The 23,624-nt window shown below is 46.6% G+C and overlaps 2 protein-coding genes across 2 annotated transcripts in view; both read right to left on the bottom strand.

Moving 5' to 3' along the window:
- Positions 1 to 7,608, bottom strand: part of BEND5 (BEN domain containing 5) — a 57,458-nt gene extending 49,850 nt beyond the window's left edge. Inside the window, exons 1-2 of the mRNA XM_040407235.1 lie at positions 7,384 to 7,608; positions 4,044 to 4,189 (exon numbers count right to left, since the gene is read on the bottom strand). Coding sequence (XP_040263169.1) covers positions 4,044 to 4,189; positions 7,384 to 7,576 — 339 coding nt within the window. The 5' untranslated portion in view covers positions 7,577 to 7,608. The remainder of the gene's footprint in view (positions 1 to 4,043; positions 4,190 to 7,383) is intronic.
- Positions 1 to 23,624, bottom strand: part of AGBL4 (AGBL carboxypeptidase 4) — a 1,824,141-nt gene that overhangs the window by 681,553 nt on the left and 1,118,964 nt on the right. The window lies entirely within an intron of this gene.

The following is a 23,624-nucleotide window of genomic DNA, read 5'->3' as shown; positions in this document are numbered from 1 at the left end:
GCTTGGCATTGCAGCTCAACCCCATTCACTAGAATGGGACTGAGCTGCGTCAAGGCCATGTGACCGATGAACATGACGTCACTGACCTAGAAGGAGGCTCTGGTAGTGCCACGGTCTCTTCAAACAGCTGATTGGCAGGGGTACCAGGGGTTGATCCCCAACCAATCAGATACTACTGACCTATCCTGAGGATGTCATCAGTATTAAACACTTGGATAACCCCTTAAAGCCAAAACCAGTCCAGCGACACTGCTGCTCTGGTCTCTACCGATTTCATCTAAATACGTGGATACATTTCACATCGAAGTGAATTGAACAAAGTACAGTACAGACCAAAAGTTTGGACACACCTTCTCATTCAAAGAGTTTTCTTTATTTTCATGACTATGAAGGCATCAAAACTATGAATTAACACATGTGGAATTATATACATAACAAACAAGTGTGAAACAACTGAAAATATGTCATATTCTAGGTTCTTCAAAGTAGCCACCTTTTGCTTTGATTACTGCTTTGCACACTCTTGGCATTCTCTTGATGAGCTTCAAGAGGTAGTCCCCTGAAATGGTTTTCACTTCACAGGTGTGCCCTGTCAGGTTTAATAAGTGGGATTTCTTGCCTTATAAATGGGGTTGGGACCATCAGTTGCGTTGAGGAGAAGTCAGGTGGATACACAGCTGATAGTCCTACTGAATAGACTGTTAGAATTTGTATTATGGCAAGAAAAAAGCAGCTAAGTAAAGAAAAACGAGTGGCCATCATTACTTTAAGAAATGAAGGCCAGTCAGTCAGCCGAAAAATTGGGAAAACTTTGAAAGTAAGGGCTATTTGACCATGAAGGAGAGTGATGGGCTGCTGCGCCAGATGACCTGGCCTCCACAGTCACCGGACCTGAACCCAATCGAGATGGTTTGGGGTGAGCTGGACCGCAGAGTGAAGGCAAAAGGGCCAACAAGTGCTAAGCATCTCTGGGAACTCCTTCAAGACTGTTGGAAGACCATTTCAGGGGACTACCTCTTGAAGCTCATCAAGAGAATGCCAAGAGTGTGCAAAGCAGTAATCAAAGCAAAAGGTGGCTACTTTGAAGAACCTAGAATATGACATATTTTCAGTTGTTTCACACTTGTTTGTTATGTATATAATTCCACATGTGTTAATTCATAGTTTTGATGCCTTCATAGTCATGGAAATAAAGAGAACTCTTTGAATGAGAAGGTGTGTCCAAACTTTTGGTCTGTACTGTATAAGCTCACAAAGTAATGTAACAGGCTCTGCTCTGTCTGCAAGAATTTTTATTGCCTAGATTCCGGGAGGCTCCAGCTGCCCTCTGGCTAGACCCCTGGCGCTCCAGCTTTTTATTTTTTTATTTTTGGTGTTCGCAGCAGTACACTGAGCCCCCCGCACGCTCTGCCGTAGGTTCTGTTCACAATGCTGCTCTTCCTATGGAATCTACTGAAAATGCTGACAAAGCCTCTGACAGCAATGTGAACACAGCCTTATTTAAAATAATAAAATACAAATAAAAAGTATAAAAAAATTATTAAGTAACAATGTGGTGTGAATAAAGCCCACGACTCAGCAGGGAGCCAGTCTGGAAAATGAGCGACCAAAGGGACTAGACAATGACATCAGCCTGGTAACAAAGTTTATCAGGTGTAAAAGAGAAATCAGTGATCACAAGTTCTATTTGAGTTCTGATTTCTTAAGACATAATTAGTTAAAGCAATGCTTTATGTGAACGTAATCAAGGTTCAGAGACGTTCAGCTTGAATACATCATTAACCTTCTCTCTGGCAGATGTACAACAGTGTGAAATACGAGCTAATAAAGATTGCAGCATCCCGCTCCGACACTTGATTAGTTCACATCTTCTTTTTCCTTGTTTTAGCGCAATTAATGTGACCAAACTCCGAAGGTATTTAACCCCTCAATCATCACAGCCACTGATAAGGTAAAATATGAGTCATAACAATAGTAACTCATCTGAAGCAGTTTTCGCTTGTATTCTAAAAAAAAAAGGGACTGGGGAAAAAAAAAAGATTAAAGGGGTATTCCCATCTTGGGGGGCATATTACTAGGATATGTCCCCAATGTCTGATAGCTCCGGGTCCTACCTCCTGGACCCGCACCTACACTTAGAACGGAGCCCGCAAAGTGCTGGAGGGCGCGCAGGGCATGGGGGGGCCGCCCTCCATTCATTTTTAGCTGGCTCGGCTATTTCCGTAAGCCCCATAGAAGCGAATGGAGCGGTGGTTGCGCTTGCACGGTGCACTTACCATTCATTTCAATGGAATTTCTAAAAAATAGCAGAGCGCACCGCCAATAAAAATTAATGGAGGGCGGCAGCGCATGTGCGGTGCGCCCTCCAGCGCTTTGTGGGATAGGTGCAGGTCCCAGAGGTGGTACCCACACCTATCAGACATTGGGGGCATATCCTAGCAATATGCCCCCAATGTCCAAAATGGGAAAACCCATTTAAAAGACTATGGATACCTTTGGGTTCAATTAGATCTTATTCAACTGTTTGTCTTCTGCAGCCTGCATATATTCTTATACACTGCAGGCTGCACAGTCCCGTTCAGTGAGAACTCCCTCAGACGAGTTCTTTGATGGCTAGGTCTGCAGGGCCTCTTTGTGCTCTCTTCAACGCTCATAAGGTTGCCACCCCATTTGAATTAAATGGGTTATTTAGACACAAGACTGCTGCAGCCAATCAGTGGCCTCAGCGGTGCACCCGATGAGGCCAGTGACTGGGCGTCACAGTCATATGTTGTCGACATGATGTCGCTGCTGCAGCTGGGTAAAAAGAGCCCGGCCAGGAGAACCAAAGCGGGGGCGCGGGATCTGGTAGCTAAGTTTGTCTGGTTTTCTCCAGAAATTGGACAACCCTTTTAAGCTTATTTTATTAGGTTGTAAAGATGTCAGCTTAGATTTATGTTTTTTTAGATTTATTTCTCTTTTATGTTCAGGACAGCAGAGAAAAGGCAAACAGACTGAGCCGTCAGAGAGTTCATCTGATAGATTTCACACTGAACGGGACTGAGCAGCCTGCAACGTGTCAGAATAACAACATATTATAATAATAATAATATAATAATTATTTTCTTCATAAAAAATTATTTTGAATATATTTTTTTATCACATCTGTGTTGGTTCCATGTTCATATGTGCCCGCATTGTTAAAAAAAAAAAGAATTTTAACATATATATGTAAATGACACTCTAGGAGCAACAGGGGCATTGCCATTGCACCTAGAGGCACTGCCCTCTCTGCAACTGCTGCACCCTCTTAACTCTGACTGACAGGGCCAGGTAGTGAAAAGATTATAATGTCTGGCCCTGCTAATCGAAGTGCAGCGGGTGCGGCAGTTGCAGAGAGAGCTGAGCCTCTAGGTGTAACGGCAACGCCCCCGTTGCTCCTAGAGGCTCATTTGCCTATGTGAAAACATAATTTTTCTCAGCAATGCGGGCACATATGATCATGGGACCAACACAGATGCCTTCAGCTGCCAAGCGCACATGTAACAGGTCAGCCAGTGTCATAGGTACAAAACTGCTGACAGATGCCCTTTAATTTGCTGGCAATGTATGATCCCTTTAAATTTTATATTGATCCTCAGCACAGGCCACCAATATTTGACACCCCACACTCCTGACGATCAGCCGTTCCTGAGCAGCTACACGGCGCCATCCATTGTCTTGTGGACGGACCCAGTGACTGCAGAGCTCTTCCCGTTCACTTCAATGGAACAGCGCTGCAGGAACCAGCACCACCCACTACATATTGGACGGAGTTGTGTAGTCTGGTACCTGAGCTGCTGCAGAACAGCTGATCGGCTGGGATGTGGGGTGTCAGACCCTGGCCTATCAGATATCGGTGGGGTTTCCTAAGGATAAGGTCATCAATATAAATATCCTGGACAACCCCTTGAAGGCTTGCAAATACATAAAGCAGGATTAAGTCATTTTAGAGTATTCAGGTGTCCAAGAGATAGCGGTTGCCACCCCTTCACTTTGTCGGTTACAGGAGTTCATGCGCTTACCTTACTGTGCCGCCGCCGCTGCTCGCCGTCCTCCTCCTCCTCTTCATTCTCTTTAAACTCCCAGGACCCTTCCGAGGGGTTCAGACACAGCTTGGGGATTTTGATTTTTTTCTGCATTACGTGAGTTTCCAGATCAGTTTTGTTTTCTTAAAGAATACAGGAAGAAAAAAAAAATAGAAAGCGCATTAAACAGATTCGACTTGGCTTCTCTTGAAGATCAAAACGCGCTTTGTGCTGCAAACATTAAAAAGATGCGGCTTCGAGGTGCCGAGAATTTGCCAGGACTATTTTATGTCTCTACAATGGATGCGGAACAAAGGACGACGTGTATCGGGAGCGCCGACCATTTCACAATTCTACTTCTCCCTTAAAACTTTTCTTTAAAGCGTTTATTTTCCCTGCCTCAGACCGTGCAGAACGCGGCACAAAGCTGCGCCGCGTCGCCTCAGCTTTCAACACCTAGAGGAGGCCTTATAGTTTTTTTTTTTCTCTAGTGCAAGTAAATCGAATGGAAATTATAAAAGGATGTGTCGTCTATTATCTGAGTAAGGCCTCATGCACACGGCCGGTTTTTTTTGCGGTCCGCAAAACGGATTTCCGTTGTTCCGTGATCTGTGACCGTTTTTTCTTCCGTGGGTCTTCCTTGATTTTTGGAGGATCCACGGACATGAAAAGTGAAAAAAAAAAAACAAGTCAAGTTTGCATTGAAAATGATAGGAAAAACGGACATGGATCACGGATGACTATCTTGTGTGCATCCGTGATTTTTCACGGACCCATTGACTTGAATGGGTCCGTGAACCGTTGTCAGTGAAAAAAATAGGACAGGTCATATTTTTTTTACGGACTGGAAAAAACGGATCACGGACGCGGAAGCCAAACGGTGCATTTTCCGATTTTTCCACGGACCCATTGAAAGTCAATGGGTCCGCGAAAAAAAAAACGGAACAACGGCCGCGGATGCACACAACGGTCGTGTGCATGAGGCCTTAAAGGGGATATCTGTAATTCCTTTGTACTGTCCAGGTCAGGGCATCCTCGCATTCAGGTTAAAGGGGTTCTCCGTCTACATACGCCTATCATCCAGAGGTCGCAACGACGCCTGTACAAGCGTCACAAACGCCTGTTCAGGCAATTTTACTCCTTAAAAAAAAAAAAAGTCTAAACTGCCATCCATCCAATGCCGCCTGAAATCACCAATAACAAAGCTCCCAGCAGCAAGGATCTTAGTTATTGGTTGGTTTGGGTGCCGGACCATTCGGTGCACCGCTTTAAAGATGCGGAGGGGGCGGCTCCCGCAGCGGTGTGCGATCTGCAGCTGGCTGGGCAGTGGACTTTAGCGGGAGACCCCCCCATTGATCTCTATAATCAGCAGTCTGTGTAGTGAAGTCATCCTCAATAGAAAGTCTATGAGACTGTTTTCAGTCAGAGGAGAAGCAACGCTCTACATAGAGATCCCCGGGGGCTCTCAGAGCTGGGACCCCCGCCGATCAACACTTCTGATATGTCCCTATGACATATCAAAAGTGTAGTTCCTTTTTAATGCCGGTCAGGGCTGCCTGGAGTTTCTCGGCTCCTGGGGGGTCAATACAAAGCAAGTGATAAGGTGCAGGGAAGATCCACCATATTGGACTGGACTTTACCACTTGGCTGCAATAGCTTATGGTGCTTTCACTCCAGACCCCCCCCCCATGGGCTTATTAACCCTATGCTGGAGGGAGAGAAGCAATGTTATTTACATGGGACTGTACGTTGGAGAAGCTGACGGGAGGGCGCGTTCACACCACCGCTATTTATTTGCGTTCGGGGGCTCGGTTCTCTAGATAGGAGGGGGTCCCACACCTACCGCGTAGGACAATGATGGCATGTCCTAGTGGTATGACATCAATGTCCCAAATGGGAACACCCCTTCAATAGCTTAGCAATCCCTGTCAGCAGCACCCATGCTTACCTCATCTGTGTACTGGACCGGGGTCAGCCGTTTTAGCGATTGGTGGGGGGGGTCGCAGCATTCAGAACCCCCGTGGAGGTCATACCTATAGTCTCTCCACACAACGAATACATCTAAGTGGTTAAAGATTTAGTAGGTTAGCAAGAAGCTGGAGGCAGAGGTGGGTATTACTCTGGAATCAGGGTTTGTGGGTGGTCTGTTACCATGGAGACACAACGTTTTGCATGGGAGCTGTGGACACAATTTGGTAGTGAATTACTAAAGGGTCTGTCCCAGATAATTAAAAAAGGACGGACTGATCGGACATTAATGAGCTATCAAGAGGACGGGTAATCCATACTGTCCTTCCGGAAACGCCCCCCGATGCCCAAAGCGATTTGGATTGTGTGACTGGTGCAGTCGCTGGACTTTCTTTTTCTCCTTATAAAAGTTGCAGAGCGATCCCCGGTGGTCCCACAGAGAATGAATGGAGTGGACAGGGATATGCTCGGCCTGCCGCTCGGGACCCCCGTTCTCTGATCAGTGGGAGTCCTAGTGGTCAGACCCTTGCCGATCAGTTAGGGAAAACTTCCAACCTTCGCACGCCCCTTTAACGGAGGCAGAGGACCCGTCACCCGTCTTGACAGGTCTGGTCTTTTCAGAAATGCTTGCAGTTCTGGGGACTCTTTTTCTTAACATTCTGCAGTGTGTGTCGTCCCTCTGTTATTCCTGATAGAAACTGATAAACTAACGACATCTGGGCGTTACCCGTCGGGGGTGGTACCTTACACAGTCTGACATCGGCCAATCAGAGCTGACGGTGTAGACTGTAACGAGGCTACGGCCTGAAGGTGCAGCTAGCTGCGTGCGGCCAAGCCACGTCCACGATGGGGGGGATGGGATGGGGATGGGATGGAAATGGGATGGGGGGATGGGAATGGGATGGGATGATGGGGATAGGATGATGGGGATGGGATGATGGGGATAGGATGATGGGATGGGGATGGGGGTCTGGGCGCATGCAGCCAGCCGCAATGCCGGACCGTACCCTTATGGTAGCACCCAGTTATTGATTTGATTTCTACACTTCCAAGAGGAATAACAGAGGACGAGACGCTCCAGATTTGTCCTATTACGGGAATACAATTAGAAATGTCAGGGGAGGTGAACGTCTTCAAGTCTAGTGGGGACTGGAAAAGGCGAGTGATGGTTTTGTCCCCCCTCATGTCATTTATTTTAGGTCGGACAGCGCCATCCTCTCACCTATACATGGTGGAAGGCAAAGTCGCAGGAAGTCGCATGCGCTAGGCATTGTATGGCACAAGCAGCCTGGCAGCCCTGGGGGAGGGGAGTAGATAGTGACCCCCACTCCCCCCTGATATCATATGACCTGTCACCCCCCAGTCTTACCTGCCAGTGCCAGGATCTGCGCCCTCTGCAGCGTAGCCTTCCCCTCGGCCTCCGCCTCCTCCGGGCTCCGGTACACGGTGTAAACCTTCCGCTTATCAAAATCTTCCGTCGAGCTGGGCAGGAAGCCGGGCATCCGGGCCGCGGGTAACGTGCGACACACGTTATCATCTAAGAAGCGGACCAAAGCGAACATGTTCCGCCCGCTGACGGGCCCGGGGTCCTTCACTCGGCGATCAGCCACGGCGCGGCTGCCGTGGCAACGAAGGATGCGGCGAAGGCGAGAGTAATGGAGTGCCGAACCTGGCATGGGCTGCACGGGAGGACCACACTGTAGTAGGACTACAGGTCCCAGCATGCTGGACACTGGCTGTCGTCACACAGGGCGCTGCATTAAACGATGCAAAAATAAAATGAGCCTTATTTCGTTTTATTATTTTTGTTGTATTTATTTACCTGTGTTTTACTCCAATTTTTTTAAAATTCATTTCGAATTAATAAATTCCATTTCAATTTGTTTTTATTTATTTATTAATTTATTTATTTTATTCAATTTCATTTTTTCCCCCAATATAATATTTTAATTAATATGCTCTATTTCACTTTGCACATTTATTTATGTTTTATTCAAATTTTCTTGTTGTTGCTTTATTAATGCAGGTTTATTGAATGCATGCTATTTCATTGTGTTTTTATTAATTTGTTTTAGAAAAATTTTATGTTTATTATTTTTGTAATTCAAATATATTTTTAAATATTATTAATACATATTTTAGTGTATTATATTTTTGCTCATTTAGTTATTTCCATGCTTTATTCAAATTTAATTTTTTATAAAATTTTGAACTTTTTTTTTTTTTACTCCGGTTTCTATTGAATATTCACAGTTCTGTAGAGATGACATGAAGACATACAAATAATATACACTTGACAGCTCGCGACTAGAGACGGAGCAACGTAAAATATTTCTTTCTTTTTTATATAAGTTATGAGATAACCTGGAGGTACAGCAGTTCCATTAAGGAGGCTTTTCGGGACAAATGTATTGTTGGCCTATCCTCAGGATATCTGATCAGTGGCCGTCCCACTCACGGCACCCCTGCCTAACAGCTTGCCAAGTACAGCGCCGTACATTGTATAGTGGTTGTATTTGGTATTGCATTCACTTGACTAGGACTGAGCCGCCGCTAGGACTGTGATGGCTGACCTCCGGCACTCCAGCTGTGGTAAAACTACAACTCCCAAAATACACACTTGCTTGGCTGTTCTCAGAACTCCATAAAAAGGAATGGAGCATGCTGGGAGTTGTAGTTTCACCACAGCTGGAGTGCCAGAGGTTAGCCATCACTGCCCTAGGACATGGGAAGAGCCTGAAAGTCACATGGCCTCTTCAAACAGCTGATTGGCGGCGCGCCGGGAGCCGGAGGGTAGGTACTCAATATAAAAACTGAAAAAAAAAACTGTTGCATCAGTAATGTAACATTGTGTAATCAGAACTGTATTGCTTAAAGGGGTTGTGCATGAATGGCGACCCCACTCTCCCCTTCATTCTGCTGGACCATGCACACGACCGTAGTTGGGCCGGTGCCCATATTGCGGCCCGCAAACAGCAGAAGGCACCGAAACACTATGGAGTACTTCCGTGGTTTTCTGTCCGTGCCTCCGCACCAGCATTATGTCAGTGTTGTACAATATATTCCAGACCTCTAAGGCCCCTTTCACACGGGCGAGTTTTCCGCGCGGGTGCATTGCGTGAGTTGAACGCATTGCGCCCCCGCACTGAATCCGGACCCATTCATTTCTATGGGGCTGTGCACACGAGCGGTGATTTTCATGCATCACTTGTGCGTTGCGTGAAAATCGCAGCATGTTCTATTTTGTGCGTTTTTCACCATGGTGATGGATCCTGTGACGGACCATGTGATGAGCGTAGTGATGTCATCAAAGGTCCTATTTCTCACAGAACAAGACAGAAGAGATGCCGGCTGCGCGAACAAGTGGATTAAGGTGAGTTAAAATATTATTATAATTTTTTTAACCCCTCCAGCGCTATTGTACTATGCATTCTGTATTCAGAATGCTATTATTTCCCCTTATAACCATGTTATAAGGGGAAATAATACAATCTACACAACCTTGAACCCAAACCTGAACTTCTGTGAAGAAGTTCGGGTCTGGGTACCACATTCAGTTTTTTTATCACGTGCGTGCAGAACGCATTGCACCCGCGCGATAAAAACTGAACAACAGAACGCAATCGCAGTCAAAACTGACTGCAATTGCGTAGCTACTCTCGCGGGTTTGTCGCAATGCATCCGGACCTTATACGGACCTAATCCGGACCTTATACGGACACGCTCGTGTGAAAGAGGCCTAAGGGTTACATAGCATCATAAATCAATATAATGCTACCCAACCAATATGTGGAACTCGCTCGTGTGAAAGGGGCCTTAAAGGGATTCTCCAAGCCCTATAATGCCCAGGCCCCTCACACAGATTGTACTTACCTAGCTCCACCGGATTAAAACACCCGGCGTCAGGGGGACATCCAATAACAGGCAGCAATGGGGGATGAGCCTCCCTAGTGGCACCCGCGATGCTAGGGAGGCTTGTTCCCGTCGCGGCCTGCTTTTGGCTCTACGTTTCCATAGAAAGAGCTGACGGAGGGTGCAGGTGGACATAGACCATTGGCCTGTCTGAGTTTCACAGGGTGGCCTTCTGTAGATAGCTCTAGAGCAAAAAAAAACATAGGTATCTTTTCTTTTTTTGTATATTAGTAGCCCACAGCTTCCCAAATCTGGTTAAATTACCCAAAAATGGGTACAAGACTAGTTTTTTTTTTATGACACAAGAACCCATATTATACCATTCTAACAGGAACAGTTAGGGGTATGGGTACACTTTGAGGTCATGTCACAGCTGCAATGCGGTTGGTTACTGCGCGGCCACAGGTTGTGTCACTTCAGCAAATAGCATTTATTATGTAGAGGAAGTTAATGCAAGGCACTTACTAATGTATTGTGATTGCCCATATTGCTTCCTTTGCTGGCTGGATTCATTTTTCCATCACATCATACACTGCTCGTTTCCATGGTTACGACCACCACCCTGCAATCCATCATTGGTGGTCGTGCTTGCACACTGTCAATCAAAGTGCAGGGGGCGCAGCAGTGGCAGAGAGAGCGGAGCCTCTAGGTGTAACGGCAACGCCCCCGTTGCTCCCGGAGTCTCACTTGCATATATTAAAACATCATTTTTTTCAGCAATGCGGTCACATAGGAACATGGGACCGACACAGATGCCTTCAGCCGCCAAGCGCACATGTAACAGGTACAAAACTGCTGACAGATGCCCTTTAAAGATCCTACTCTGAAGTATAGCAGGTCTTGATGCCATATAAGCCTGGAGCCGTATACTAAAATAATCAATATCTATAAAAGCGAAGGCGAGTGAAGGTGTTAAGCTGTGTCCTTCCCCGCGGCAGCTCCCAACCTCGGTGATGATGGAAAAGCTCCAGGTAGCTCAGTGAGGTGAACATTAAGCAACCTGTGAAATCCTCTGTGATTGCGCTGTCTATATTTGGCTGCACATCCCTCATCCATTCTCCATGTTTTCTGTACCTAATTCTCTTTCGCTCGCTAACTTCACCGTCCTGCGATCAATACAATTCACTGCCAAGCGCGCAAATCCGAAGACACAACAGGAAATTGATTTGCAGCAGCTATTTACAACTCATAATAATCTGCCTCTCCCTATTAACGTTATAAGGCGTTACATTTTTCTTCTTTTTGGGTTAAAAAATAAATAAATAAGCAGATCGCGCCTGCAGAACATTCGTAGCTTTTATGTATTCAAAGACATTTTCCAATGCGAAAATAAAAAAGACCGCTAAAGTGAATTTTATTCTGTTGTTTTGCCGTTATGGCTACTGATCGGAAAACCGGGTGTCAACCGATATGGTCCTGATTTCCATGGCAGAGTTAGGGCTCATGCACACAGCTGCAGTTTCTACGCTTTTTGCTGATCGGATGCGGATCCATTCATCTCAGTGGGGCCGCAAAAGCACCCACGCATCCATTCCGTGGCTCCGCAAAAATATAGAACATGTCCTATTCTTGTCCATTTTGCGGACAAAGATAGGGAATTTTTACAGAAGTTAAAAAGGAATAGTGGCATGCACTCGGCCGGCACCGGTGTCTTGCGGATATTCTATTTGCGGACTGCAAAACATGGCCATGTGCGTGAGCCCTTATAGCGGTTTTCCTAGTGTTTTATAATGATAACCTCTGGATAGGTCATCAGTATCTGATCGGTAAGGGTCTGACACCTGAGACACCAGCTGTTTGAAGAGGCCGCACCGCTCCAATGAGCGCTGCAGCCTACTTACAGTTTACCAAGTACAGCACCATACATTGTACAGTGGCCGTGCTTGGTATTGCAGCTTATCCCCATTTACTGAATGGGCTTCTGTCACTCCACTAAACTCTTATTTTTTGGGGGGGCTACTTAAATTCCTTATGCTGCGATATATCAAAATATAATGCTCTTTCTAATTTTCGTTCAGTAGTTATATCAAAAAACGGACTTTTATAATATGTAAATTACCTCTCTACCAGCAAGTAGGGCGGTTACTTGCTGGTAACAGCCGCATCCTCCTTTCATAATGACGCCCCCTCCTCATGTTGATTGACAGGGCCAGCGAACGCGCTCCTCCTCTGACTGGCCCTGTCTGTGTTTTAAATGTCGCGCCTTCACCGTACCGGTCTTCAGTCGGCGCAGGCGCACTGAGAGGAGGACACTCGCTTGGCCGCTCCTTCCTCAGTGCGCCTGCGTCGGGTGTAGATGTGACGTCATCGGCGCAGGCGCATTGAGGATGGAGCGGCCGAGCGAGCGTCCTCCTCTCAGTGCGCCTGCACCGACTGAAGACCGGTAAGGCGAAGGCGCGAAATTTAAAACACAGACAGGGCCAGTCAGAGGAGGAGTGCGTTCGCTGGCCCTGTCAATCAACATGATGAGGGGGCGTCATTATGAAAGGAGGATGTGGCTGCTACCAGCAAGTAACCGCCCTACTTGCTGGTAGAGAGGTAATTTTCATATTATAAAAGTCTGTTTTTTTATATAACTACTGAACGAAAATTAGAAAGAGCATTATATATTGATATATCGCAGTATAGGGATTATAAGTAGCCCAAAAAAAAAAAAAGAGTTTAGTGGAGTGACCGAAGCCCTTTAACCACCTCCGGACCGCCTAACGCAGATTCGCGTTCCGGAGGTGGCAGCACTGCGCACAGTCACGCATATACGCGTCATCTTGCGAGACGCGAGATTTCGCTCAAAGCCGGCCCGCGCATGCCCATCGCGGGCCGGCAAAAGTTAAAGAACAAGTTCGTCACCAGCCTGCCAGCAACGATCATTGGCTGGCAGGCTGGCGATTTTCAAAAAATCCAATCACAAGCCATATAACAGATCATATTAGTAAATATGATCTGTTATATGGCTTGTCTGCTCCTGTGCTGGTCCTTTTCGTCGGTTGGATCCAGCACAGGAGCAGACTGAACTGTGAGTACACCAAACACTACACCTTAGCCCCAGATCACCCCCCTGCACCCCAATTAACCCTTTGATCACCCCTTTGATCGCCCCTGTCAATCACTATTGAAAGGAAAAAAAGTGATCAGTGTAAACTGTCACTTTTTTTTTTCCACTTGTATTGACTGTTAGGTTTTAGGGATAGTTTAGGCCCCTTGGTTAGGTAGTTAGCGTCAGTTAGCGCCCAGCCCACCGCACCGCAGTCACTTTTATTCGCTGAATAGCGTATCGCTAATCAGCATTTGTACTTTTATAGTATCTGTAAGTGATCAAAACTGATCACGGTCAGATCTATAATAGTATTAGTGTCACCTTAGCTCGCCCTCCACCCAAAACGCAGTGTTTGCCCGATCAGGCCTGATCGGTCGCCCACACGTGCGTTCACCCATGCCCGCCCCACCGCAGTGACAAAAAATATATATTTTTTGATCACTGCACATTCATTTTACACGCACTGCGGCGATAAAAAAATCAGTTTTGATATTTTTTATCAACCGCAGCAGCCTCCGGTACTTCGCTAGCCTCCCCTTTGTAAGACAGGCTTGCTTTTTTTCTTGGGTAGTCTCAGGGAATACCCCTAAATTTAGTAGTCTAAAATGTCAAACAGGGGGTATTCTTCTGAAGAGGCCTACAGGATTCTGACCCAGTCGGATGAGGAGTGGGAACCCTCATCTGACGAATCTAGCGGGTCAGAATATGAACCTGTGGAAAGCAGTGGCTCTCTGACCCAAAGTTCGGACGATGAGGTTGAGGTCCCTGGCAGCACCAGGCGTACCCGGCCCCGTGTCGCTAGACCACAGGTTATGCAGGATCCGCTTCAAGAGCAGCAGAGTGGGGCTGTCGCTGCCGGATCACGTGGTGAGGCATACACCAGCAGCGCAGCCCTCCCTGGACCTAGTACCAGCACTGCCGTACACAGGGCCGCTGATAGAAATCATGGGGCCCCGTACAGCATACATGACGGGGCCCCCTTCAGCTCCACCCCCTGATCCCTCCTTCAGCCACACCCCTGGCCCCGCCCTTGGCCCCTCCCCAGACGCCGCCTTGAAACAACATGCAGATTTGTCTACAAGTGATATTTATGGCGCTGGGGGGTCGTCTGTGAATGGCGCTGTTATGGAGGGGATCTGTGAATGGCACTGTTATGGAGGGGATCTGTGGATGGAACTGTTATGGAGGGGATCTGTGGATGGCACTGTTATGGAGGGGATCTGTGGATGGCACTGGGCACTGTTATGGAGGGGATCTGTGGATGGCACTGTTATGGAGAGGATCTGTGGATGGCACTGTTATGGAGGGGATCTGTGGATGGCACTGTTATGGGGGGATCTGTGGATGGCACTGTTATAGAGGGGGATCTGTGGATGACACATACCGCCCACGTCCCTATTATAGTCAATGGGGACGGAGCGGCGGTCAGGCGAAATAGCCGCAGGACGGATCCGACATGGTGAACAGCCTGTCTGATCCGTCCTGCCGCAAGTGTGAAAGTACCCTAAATGACTTTTTCTAAGATTTTTTATTTTTTTTGTATGAGAAACAGGCACCTGAAATTCAAGTGCCTATAGTGCTTAATAATCCATACTTTCGTACACCGCTGATATGACAGTGGTGTACAGAAGTACAGATTTCACTAGGGCTGCAGCGAGCGATGTACAGCACACATCACTCTCCCTGCCTGTCTGCTAAAGCCTGGCACAGTGGGCACAGGCAGGAAGAGCGATTTATATGCCAGTAGAGCTGAAGGAGGGCAAGGCAGGAGCTTGCATAGCATCGTTCCTCCTGCTTGTGCCCACTCTGCACAACACCCCCCCTCCATGAACTCTTCTTAATGCTAATGTGACAGAGTTCACTGTAATGGGGGGGGGGGGGGGGGGAGCTGCTAGGGCATCGTTGTCTATATAAGCATCAACAGCAAGCAGTGTTAATGGGGGGGGGGGGGGGGGCTGCTTGAGGCACATTGTTCTGTATATGATAAGATTATGTAGAGGGCAGTGTGCCCCCCCTCCCCTCGAACTCTGCTTGCTGCTGCCCCCTCACACTAACCATTCGCCCCTCCCCCACACTTCCCCATTAACTTTTTTTTAACTGTTGACGGTGCACAGATGCAGTGCACACTACTTACATTGTCCGTAGCTGTGCAGCCTGCAGGGCACGCTCTCTGGAGACATTACTAGTCTCTGGGGATTGGAGTTAACTGAGCCGGGCAGGCAGCGCAGTGGAAGACAAGTCTAGCATCCCGCCCGCTCAGTCCTGTCTCTGTCTACTGAGCTAGGCTAGCCAATCAGCAGCAGGCTATTAACGCTGCTAAATGCTGATTGGCCGGTTCAACACCCAGCAGACAGACAGAGGAAAGCGCACTGGCATAGGCTGGCTGGGCACTGTCTGTCACTGCAGGAGCCGGCAGGAAGATTGATAAAATATGTAAGGGGGGGGGGGGGGCCCTGAGCACAGGGGAAGCAGCGCCCGTCTGAGCCCCAGATAGGGAGAAGTGAGAGTGGAGCCACAGCAGCTATGTCAGTGTAATTAGGGGCGGGGCCTTCCATCCACTCCAGGCCCCCCCCCTTCACGGGCCCCATAGCAGCCGCGTGGTCTGCCTCTATTGTAGGTACGCCACTGGGCACAACAACACTGCAGCAGGAGGCCTCCAGCGCACCAGCCGAACAGCGCCGCCCAGAGAGGCTTCCCCGTGACGTCACTGACTCAGTCCCCGCCCCTTTAACCTTTAGAGTCGGCAGCCCGGGCCCCCCTGCCAGCCGGGCCCGGTACAACTGGGCCAGCTGTACTGGCCTATCAGCGGCCCTGGCCGTACAACATGGTGACGTGGCGAGCACCAGAAGGGCAGTTGAAGCTGGTACGGTGGCACGTGCACTAGTTACCTCGTCGCAGCCACCGCACAGACAGGCCCGTAGAGCCCCTAGAATCCCTGAGGTGCTGGCAAACCCTGATTGGCAGTCACCAACTTCAGCCGCACCTGTAGTTCCCCCTTTCACCGCCCAGTCTGGAGTTCGGGTTGAGACGGCTCAGATCGGTTCGGCCCTGGGATTTTTTGAGCTGTTCTTGACTGCGGAGCTCTTGGACTTAGTCATGGCAGAGACAAACCGGTATGCCACACAATTTATATCCGCCAACCCGGGAAGCTTTTATGCCCAGCCTTTCCGGTGGAAACCAGTCCAAGTTTCCGAAATTAAAAATTTTTTGGGCCTTCTCCTCAACATGGGTCTAACTAAAAAGCATTAATTGCGGTCATATTGGTCCATGCACCCGATTCATCACATGCCCATGTTCTCTGCTGCTATGTCCAGGACACGATTTGAGACCATCCTCCGTTTCCTGCATTTTAGCGACAACACCACCTCCTGTCCCAGAGGCCACCCAGCTTTTGACCGGCTCCACAAAATTCGGCCCCTCATAGACCACTTCAACCAGAAATTTGCAGATTTGTATACCCCTGAGCAAAAGATCTGCGTAGACGAGTCCCTAATACATTTTACCGGGCGCCTTGGCTTCAAACAATACATCCCAAGCAAGCGTGCCCGGTATGGGGTCAAATTGTATAAGCTCTGTGAAAGGGCCACAGGCTATACCCACAAATTTCGGATCTATGAGGGAAAAGATCAGACCCTGGAGCCGGTCGGTTGCCCTGACTATCTGGGGAGCAGTGGGAAGACAGTCTGGGACTTGGTGTCACCCTTATTCGGCAAGGGGTACCATCTTTATGTGGACAATTTCTACACAAGTGTGGCCCTCTTTAGGCATTTGTTTCTAGAACGGATTTGCGCCTGTGGCACCGCGCGAACTAGTCGCGTGGGCTTCCCCCAACGACTTGTAACCACCCGTCTTGCAAGGGGGGAGAGGGCTGCCTTGTGTAACGAAGAACTGCTCGCGGTGAAATGGAGAGACAAGCGTGACGTTTACATGCTCTCCTCCATTCACGCAGACACGACAATACAAATTGAGCGAGCAACCCGTGTCATTGAAAAGCCCCTCTGTGTCCACGACTATAATGCGCTCATGGGAGGGGTGGACTTCAATGACCAGATGTTGTCTCCGTATTTAGTTTCCCGCAGAACCAGACGCTGGTATAAGAAGGTGTCTGTATATTTAATTCAATTGGCGCTGTATAATAGTTTTGTTCTCTACAGTAAGGCTGGGAGAACACGATCCTTCCTCAAATTCCAGGAAGAGATCATCGAGAACCTCCTTTATCCAGGAGGTTCCGTGGCCCCATCCACCAGTGTAGTTAGCCGTCTACACGAGCGACATTTCCCCAGTGTCGTTCCTGGTACCTCAACCCAACCGTCACCCCGAAAAAGATGTCGTGTCTGTAGCAGGAGTGGAATAAGGCGTGACACCCGCTATTTCTGTCCTGACTGTCCTGACCACCCTGCCCTATGCTATGGAGAGTGTTTCCGGAAGTACCACACACAGGTACACTTAGCATAGGGATTGCATCTCACAGAACAGGCACACAGGGCTATTAGGGCCCTTTTACTCACAGCTGCTGCAAACCTCTCCTTTCACCTGGGATAAAGTGCATAACGTACTTCGCCACATCTTTGGGCAATTTGCACTTTGCACATTGTCCCATGGGGAAGGAGAGGTTTGTTCTATAAAGGTAAAAAAAACTAAACAAAAAAAAAAATACCGGTAAGTAAAAAAGTTAACGTTCAGTTAAAAAAGTTAAAAAAAGTTTATATGTTCTGTTCAAAAGTTAATAAATTTATTGCGTTGCGGCCTGGTTTTTTCTTTTTTGTTTTGTTTTTTTTACCTTCCAGGTGGACCAACCGATCGACTAGCTGCAGCACTGATGTGCATTCGGACAGAAGCATTGCGCTGCTGTCAGATTACACACAAGTCGGTGTATGCGGCGCTGCAAGACAAGATTTCTCCTCTGCAGTAAAAGATACGTTTGCCGAGGCATATGAGCTGAGGAGGTGGCGGTGTTCATATACTTTGGCAAACACTTTGTATATATAAAAAAAAAAATCCCGGCAATGATTTATTCATCCACATCGATTGATGTGAATGGAGAAATCTGGTTTGCCAGGGCATACGAGCTAAGTGGGTATGGATGTTGGGCGGAGCTCCTATGTCCTGGCAGATGCCTTTCCCCTCCTTTTTCTTTTTTTGGCAGAGATTTTTTCATCCACATTGATCGATGCGAATGAAGAAATCTGTGCCGTTCATTTTTTTCTTTCAGCCCAGAGGCTGAACGGAAAAAAAAAATCTCATTACCCGTATGCTCAATATAAGGAGAATAGCAGAAACTCCTAATGCTGGGCATACATGTAATGATTGCGGAGACCCTCAAATGCCAGGGCAGTACAAACACCCCACAAATAACACCATTTTGGAAAGAAGACACCCCAAGGTATTCGCTGAGGGGCATATTGAGTCCATGAAAGATTGAAATTTTTGTCCCAGGTTAGCGGAAAGGGAGACTTTGTGAGAAAAAAATCAAAAAAATCAATTTCCGATAACTTGTGCCAAAATTTATTTTTTTCTATGAACTCGCCATGCCCCTCATTGAATACCTTGGGGTGTCTTCTTTCCAAAATGGGGTCACATGTGGGGTATTTATACTGAGCTGGCATTTTAGGGGCCCCAAAGCGTGAGAAGAAGTCTGGTATCCAAATGTCTAAAAATGCCCTCCTAAAAGGAATTTGGGCACCTTTGCCCACCTAGGCTGCAAAAAAGTGTCACACATGTGGTATCTCCGTATTCAGGAGAAGTTGGGGAATGTGTTTTGGGGTGTCATTTTACATATACCCATGCTGAGTGAGATAAATATCTTGGTCAAATGCCAACTTTGTATAAAAAAATGGGAAAAGTTGTCTTTTGCCAAGATATTTCTCTCACCCAGCATGGGTATATGTAAAATGACACCACAAAACACATTCCCCAACTTCTCCTGAATACGGAGATACCACATGTGTGACACTTTTTTGCAGCCTAGGTGGGCAAAGGGGCCCACATTCCAAAGAGCACCTTTCGGATTTCACAGGTCATTTACCTACTTACCACACATTTGGGCCCCTAGAATGCCAGGGCAGTATAACTACCCGACAAGTGACCCCATTTTGGAAAGAAGACCCCCCAAGGTATTCGCTGTTGGGCATAGCGAGTTCATAGAATTTTTTATTTTTTGTCACAAGTTAGTGGAATATGATGATTTTTTTTTTTTGATTTTTTTTTTTCTTACAAAGTCTCATATTCCACTAACTTGTGACAAAAAATAAAAACTTCCATGAACTCACTATGCCCATCAGCGAATACCTTGGGGGGTCTTCTTTCCAAAATGGGGTCACTTGTGGGGTAGTTATACTGCCCTGGCATTCTAGGGGCCCAAATGTGTGGTAAGGAGTTTGAAATCAAATTCTGTAAAAAATGAGCAGTGAAATCCGAAAGGTGCTCTTTGGAATGTGGGCCCCTTTGCCCACCTAGGCTGCAAAAAAGTGCCACACATGTGGTATCTCCGTATTCAGGAGAAGTTGGGGAATGTGTTTTGGGGTGTCATTTTACATATACCCATGCTGGGTGAGAGAAATATCTTGGCAAAAGACAACTTTTCCCATTTTTTTATACAAAGTTGGCATTTGACCAAGATATTTATCTCACCCAGCATGGGTATATGTAAAATGACACCCCAAAACACATTCCCCAACTTCTCCTGAATACGGAGATACCACATGTGTGACACTTTTTTGCAGCCTAGGTGGGCAAAGGGGCCCATATTCCAAAGAGCACCTTTCGGATTTCACTGGTCATTTTTTACAGAATTTGATTTCAAACTCCTTACCACACATTTGGGCCCCTAGAATGCCAGGGCAGTATAACTACCCCACAAGTGACCCCATTTTGGAAAGAAGACACCCCAAGGTATTCCATGAGGGGCATGGCGAGTTCCTAGAATTTTTTATTTTTTGTCACAAGTTAGTGGAAAATGATGATTTTTTTTTTTTTTCTTACAAAGTCTCATATTCCACTAACTTGTGACAAAAAATAAAAACTTCCATGAACTCACTATGCCCATCAGCGAATACCTTGGGGTGTCTTCTTTCCAAAATGGGGTCACTTGTGGGGTAGTTATACTGCCCTGGCATTCTAGGGGCCCAAATGTGTGGTAAGGAGTTTGAAATCAAATTCTGTAAAAAATGACCAGTGAAATCCGAAAGGTGCTCTTTGGAATATGGGCCCCTTTGCCCACCTAGGCTGCAAAAAAGTGTCACACATCTGGTATCTCCGTATTCAGGAGAAGTTGGGGAATGTGTTTTGGGGTGTCATTTTACATATACCCATGCTGGGTGAGAGAAATATCTTGGCAAAAGACAACTTTTCCCATTTTTTTATACAAAGTTGGCATTTGACCAAGATATTTATCTCACCCAGCATGGGTATATGTAAAATGACACCCCAAAACACATTCCCCAACTTCTCCTGAATACGGAGATACCACATGTGTGACACTTTTTTGCAGCCTAGGTGGGCAAAGGGGCCCACATTCCAAAGAGCACCTTTCGGATTTCACCGGCCATTTATTACAGAATTTGATTTCAAACTCCTTACCACACATTTGGGCCCCTAGAATGCCAGGGCAGTATAACTACCCCACAAGTGACCCCATTTTGGAAAGAAGACACCCCAAGGTATTCGCTGATGGGTATAGTGAGTTCATGGAAGTTTTTATTTTTTGTCACAAGTTAGTGGAATATGAGACTTTGTAAGAAAAAAAAAAAAAATCATCATTTTCCGCTAACTTGTGACAAAAAATAAAAAGTTCTATGAACTCACTATGCCCATCAGCGAATACCTTAGGGTGTCTACTTTCAGAAATGGGGTCATTTGTGGGGTGTTTGTACTGTCTGGGCATTGTAGAACCTCAGGAAACATGACAGGTGCTCAGAAAGTCAGAGCTGCTTCAAAAAGCGGAAATTCACATTTTTGTACCATAGTTTGTAAACGCTATAACTTTTACCCAAACCATTTTTTTTTTACCCAAACATTTTTTTTTATCAAAGACATGTAGAACAATAAATTTAGAGCAAAATTTATATATGGATGTCGTTTTTTTTGCAAAATTTTACAACTGAAAGTGAAAAATGTCATTTTTTTGCAAAAAAATCGTTAAATTTCGATTAATAACAAAAAAAGTAAAAATGTCAGCAGCAATGAAATACCACCAAATGAAAGCTCTATTAGTGAGAAGAAAAGGAGGTAAAATTCATTTGGGTGGTAAGTTGCATGACCGAGCAATAAATGGTGAAAGTAGTGTAGGTCAGAAGTGTAAAAAGTGGCCTGGTCTTTCAGGGTGTTTAAGCACTGGGGGCTGAGGTGGTTAAAGAGGACCTTTCATCGGGCAAAAAATTGTGAACTAAGTATCATGACATATGCAGCGGCGCCTTGGGATCTCCCTGCACTTACTATTATCCCTGGGCGCCGCTCCGTTCTCCCGCTATGCCCTCCGGTATCTTCGGTCACTTGGTTATAGTAGGCGGAGACTTAGGGGACTTGGTTATAGTAGGAGGAGTCTGCCATTGTTCTCCTGGGCGTCTCCTTCTCCCAGGCTGTAGCGCTGTCCAATCGCAGCGCAGAACTCACAGTCTGGGAGGAACGCCCAGGGAGAAACAGGGCAGACTCCTCCCATACAGCGCGGGAGAAGGTAACAGGGCCACAGCGGGTGAACGGAGTACTCTGCCTAAGCTGCATCCAAGGCATTGCACCCAGCCAACCAGAATCCTGCTTTATACTGATGAGGGCCAAACACCCCAAAGCAGCTGTCTATCGATACATATTTGGCTTGGTTATTTTCCCTTATAGGGAGCCACTTCTACAAGTTGGTGCTAGTAGATGGTTCTCTTCCTTGGGAGGGACCTCTTTGCATATTGTTTTCCCATGGAACATTGCCAACACATCTTCATACCATGGAGCACTTCCAGTAAGTCTCCATACAGGGATAGTCTCTTTAAAGACAGCCAGTACTCTAAGATATTACGTGATGTCCATATTTATCTTAATGATGGTTTAGTAATCTGCACTTCATTCTGTCTACTAAAAATAATCTCCCTCTGCGCTGACGTTCTGCTTTGCCTGTGATAGACTATTTTGTACACAGCAGCCAATTTCAGGAGACAGATCCCCTGGGCACACTGGCCATAGCCCCTACAGAGAAATTTCCCGGTGGGCTGATGCCCAGAGGGCTGTCTATCCCCTCCTCATGGCCGCCAGGTACCTAAATATGTAGGAACATCAGGCACTTATGTACCTGGCCAATGGCCACAGGTGCCCGCCTTAATTCTACTGAATTGCCATCCTCAGGGCTATGACACAGTTTCATACTGCAGTATATTGTGCTGCATTGTGGTATTTGTTCTGCTGGGGCAGTATTTTGTGCTGCACTGTGGTATTTGTTCTGCTGGGGCAGTATTTTGTGCTGCACTGGGGTATTTGGATCTGCTGAGGCGGTGTTTTGTTTTGCACTACAGTATTGCAGGCCCCGTCTGCTTCTGTTGTCCCTGCCTACTTGTGTTTTCACGCCTTCTGTCACTTTAGAACCACCCTTTTTCTAGGGCCACTTTAAGTTCCCAGTCCGCCGTTGGCAGAGTCGCAGGAGGAGGGACAGAGCAGCATCTTGAACCAATGATAAGACAGGAGGCGTGTCTCAGACTGCCGCAGACTCTCTGTAGGCTCTGTCAGTAATCTGCAGTCACAGATCACAGCTCTGCCGTATTAGAGCTGAGCTAAGAAGAAGCCAAGGAGCAAGATCTAAGGAAAATAAATAGCAGGTGTTCATCCTCTGCAGGTCCTGACTTACATATCATTTTGAGCTCCTAACTGGACAGTCACTTTAAGTAGTAATGCAGTCCTTTCTCATGTAGATGTTCCATTGAAGCCATTACAGTCCGACATCTACGTGTCATGGCAGACAGGGTCCTAAGGTTATGTTCACATGCACCAGATGTCTGTACCATATACATAGATTTCTGCAAACCACATTCAATAATGTCTGGAACAAATCACACATAAACCTCCCTAATACAAGTTATTGTGGGCAGACCCCCCCCCCCCCCCCCAAAAAAAAAAATCCATAGAAGGGTTTAATAAGTTGTATATAAGTGTGCACTGTATGAAAAACAATGCATCGATCCCACTGATTGGCCAAGAATGATCACCTGACACACTGCATGACCACTTTCTTGTAGTGGAGTCAAGCAGTTTACCAGTAGCCTAGGAAGAGATGTTCAAAAGGATCTTCAGCGCTCTTCCAGTTATTACATACTGGTCTTTATTCACCAACAGGGAGCAATACATGGGCCGTTTCGACTCAAATGAAAAAGACTCATGGGATTAAAAATCATACCCAAACCCTATAACCAAATAACCAATAGCTCAACCCAATAAAAATACACGTGGACACCTTAATGGGTGGAATAAATAAGGCCACGGCCATCTTTATTACAGATTAGCTTAAAGTCATTTAACACTAAGTCATCATAAAATTAAATCATCATCAATATCTTATTAACAAACCAATAATTAGACCAGTCATAAGCTCAACCTAAACTACTGACTCAACTCGTCCGCTCTAATAAAAGGGGGAAGGGCAGGCGGGGCAGCAATCCTTCCACAGGTACACCACTTCTTATAACCCTAGC

Source organism: Bufo bufo, chromosome 9 (assembly GCF_905171765.1).
Source record: "Bufo bufo chromosome 9, aBufBuf1.1, whole genome shotgun sequence".
NCBI lineage: Eukaryota > Metazoa > Chordata > Amphibia > Anura > Bufonidae > Bufo > Bufo bufo.
This window is presented reverse-complemented; position numbering and strand designations above follow the sequence as displayed.